The 1,458-nt window shown below is 63.4% G+C and overlaps 1 protein-coding gene across 1 annotated transcript in view; it reads left to right on the plus strand.

Moving 5' to 3' along the window:
* Positions 1-907: 907 nt before the first annotated feature.
* Positions 908-1,458, plus strand: part of TCERG1L (transcription elongation regulator 1 like) — a 219,229-nt gene continuing 218,678 nt past the window's right edge. The window contains exons 1-2 of the mRNA XM_042780403.1: positions 908-1,106; positions 1,307-1,456. Of these exons, the coding sequence (XP_042636337.1) occupies positions 908-1,106; positions 1,307-1,456 (349 nt within the window). The remainder of the gene's footprint in view (positions 1,107-1,306; positions 1,457-1,458) is intronic.

The raw sequence follows: 1,458 nt of genomic DNA on the forward strand, positions 1-1,458 counted from the left end.
GTGCCTCCCCCAAAGGGCTGCCATAGCACCCCCAGAGCCCAGCTCAGCCTCAGGGCTGGTACACGGCAGGACTGCCACTTTGCTGGGAGCATCAGACAAGCTGGGCAAGGCCACTGGCGGTCATCTGTCCCTGTCTGCAATGGATGGAGAGGTAAGTTCTGTTCACACAGGACCAAGAGAAGTGGCCGTACCTGCCTGCCTGGAAACATGGCCTGGTGGTGGCCCCGTCACACCAAAACCCAGTACTGCATGGTCTTAGAGATATGCGCAGGGACAGGGTTTGACCCAGGGGTAGTGGGCGCGGACGGGGCACAGCTTCCCACTGGAGGTGAGAGAAAATCCTTGCCAGTATGCTTACATCAAAGAGAGGCAGAAACTTGTTAATTGAAAAAATGGTTTGTGTGGAGGGAAATAAAGAGATGCCAGCTATGTAAATTAGCACATGCCCCACCCGGAGGAATCCTGCCAGGCTAGGAGGAGAGGAAACGAGTCAGGGGGAACAGGGAACCGCCCAGCAGAGCACCCGCCCTTCGGGTTGGAGTTTCTCTCAGGGGGGTGGGGGGCCTTTGAGAAAGCTGTTTGGGATGCCGGGTGGTCTGCAGGTGGATGAGGGGATGAGGCTCTCCCACGCGGCTCAGGGTGGGCTTCTCACACCAGCTCTTAATGGCCGTGCCAGACTCCACCCCTTCTGCTCGGGGTGGCCAGGAAGTCCCTTCGCCAAATGCCCCTGAGAAGTGCTGGGTTGCACTGCTGTGGCTGGGCTTGTCAGAAGTGGCAACCTGAGGAGTTTATTAGCTCCCTGACAGCTGCATTCCGCTCCCAGCACGACTGCGAGGGATGGACAGGGCTGGGGACCAGATGCTGTGGGCAGGGAATCCACCATCAGAAGACCTGGCACCCAGGGTCCATGGCAGATGGAGGTCCGGCCAAGCACCTGGACCGAGCGCCGCCTGGCGGTGGCTGCCGGTACCTGCTCCGGGAGAGCCTTCCTCTGCGTGACACTGGGGCCCAGATGGTCAGCAGAGGGGCGCGTCCCCGGCCCCAGGAGGCTCGGGTGTGGGGCAGAGGCCGCGGGCGCCAGGTGATGGACGAGCTCCGCTCTCTGGGTGGGGAAGTCAGGCATAGTGGGCGTCCCTGTCCTGTGCAAAGGCCCAGAGGCCACCGACTGGTGTGTTGCGTTGCATAGGGGCAAGAACTTAAGACCAGGCGCGCAGGGCCCCATTTTCGGGCCCAGACAGACGCTGGGGCTCAGCAAAGTGGCGACTAGCTTCCCTACTGAGAACGACATGCTCCCACGCCCCTCCAGCCAGCGGCGCCAGCTCCCTGTGCCCGGCTCTGCAGGAGGTGGGGCCCAGGCATCCCGCCGGCGCCCCCAGTCCTGCCTGGCGGCGGGTCATCCCCGGCTGCGCGCCGCCACCGCGCCTCGGCCCCGCTGCACCTCCCGGCCGTGCGCTCCGT

This window comes from Orycteropus afer, unplaced genomic scaffold, assembly GCF_000298275.1.
Source record: "Orycteropus afer afer isolate SDZICR_OR568_19922 unplaced genomic scaffold, OryAfe1.0 scaffold00038, whole genome shotgun sequence".
Taxonomy (NCBI): domain Eukaryota; kingdom Metazoa; phylum Chordata; class Mammalia; order Tubulidentata; family Orycteropodidae; genus Orycteropus; species Orycteropus afer.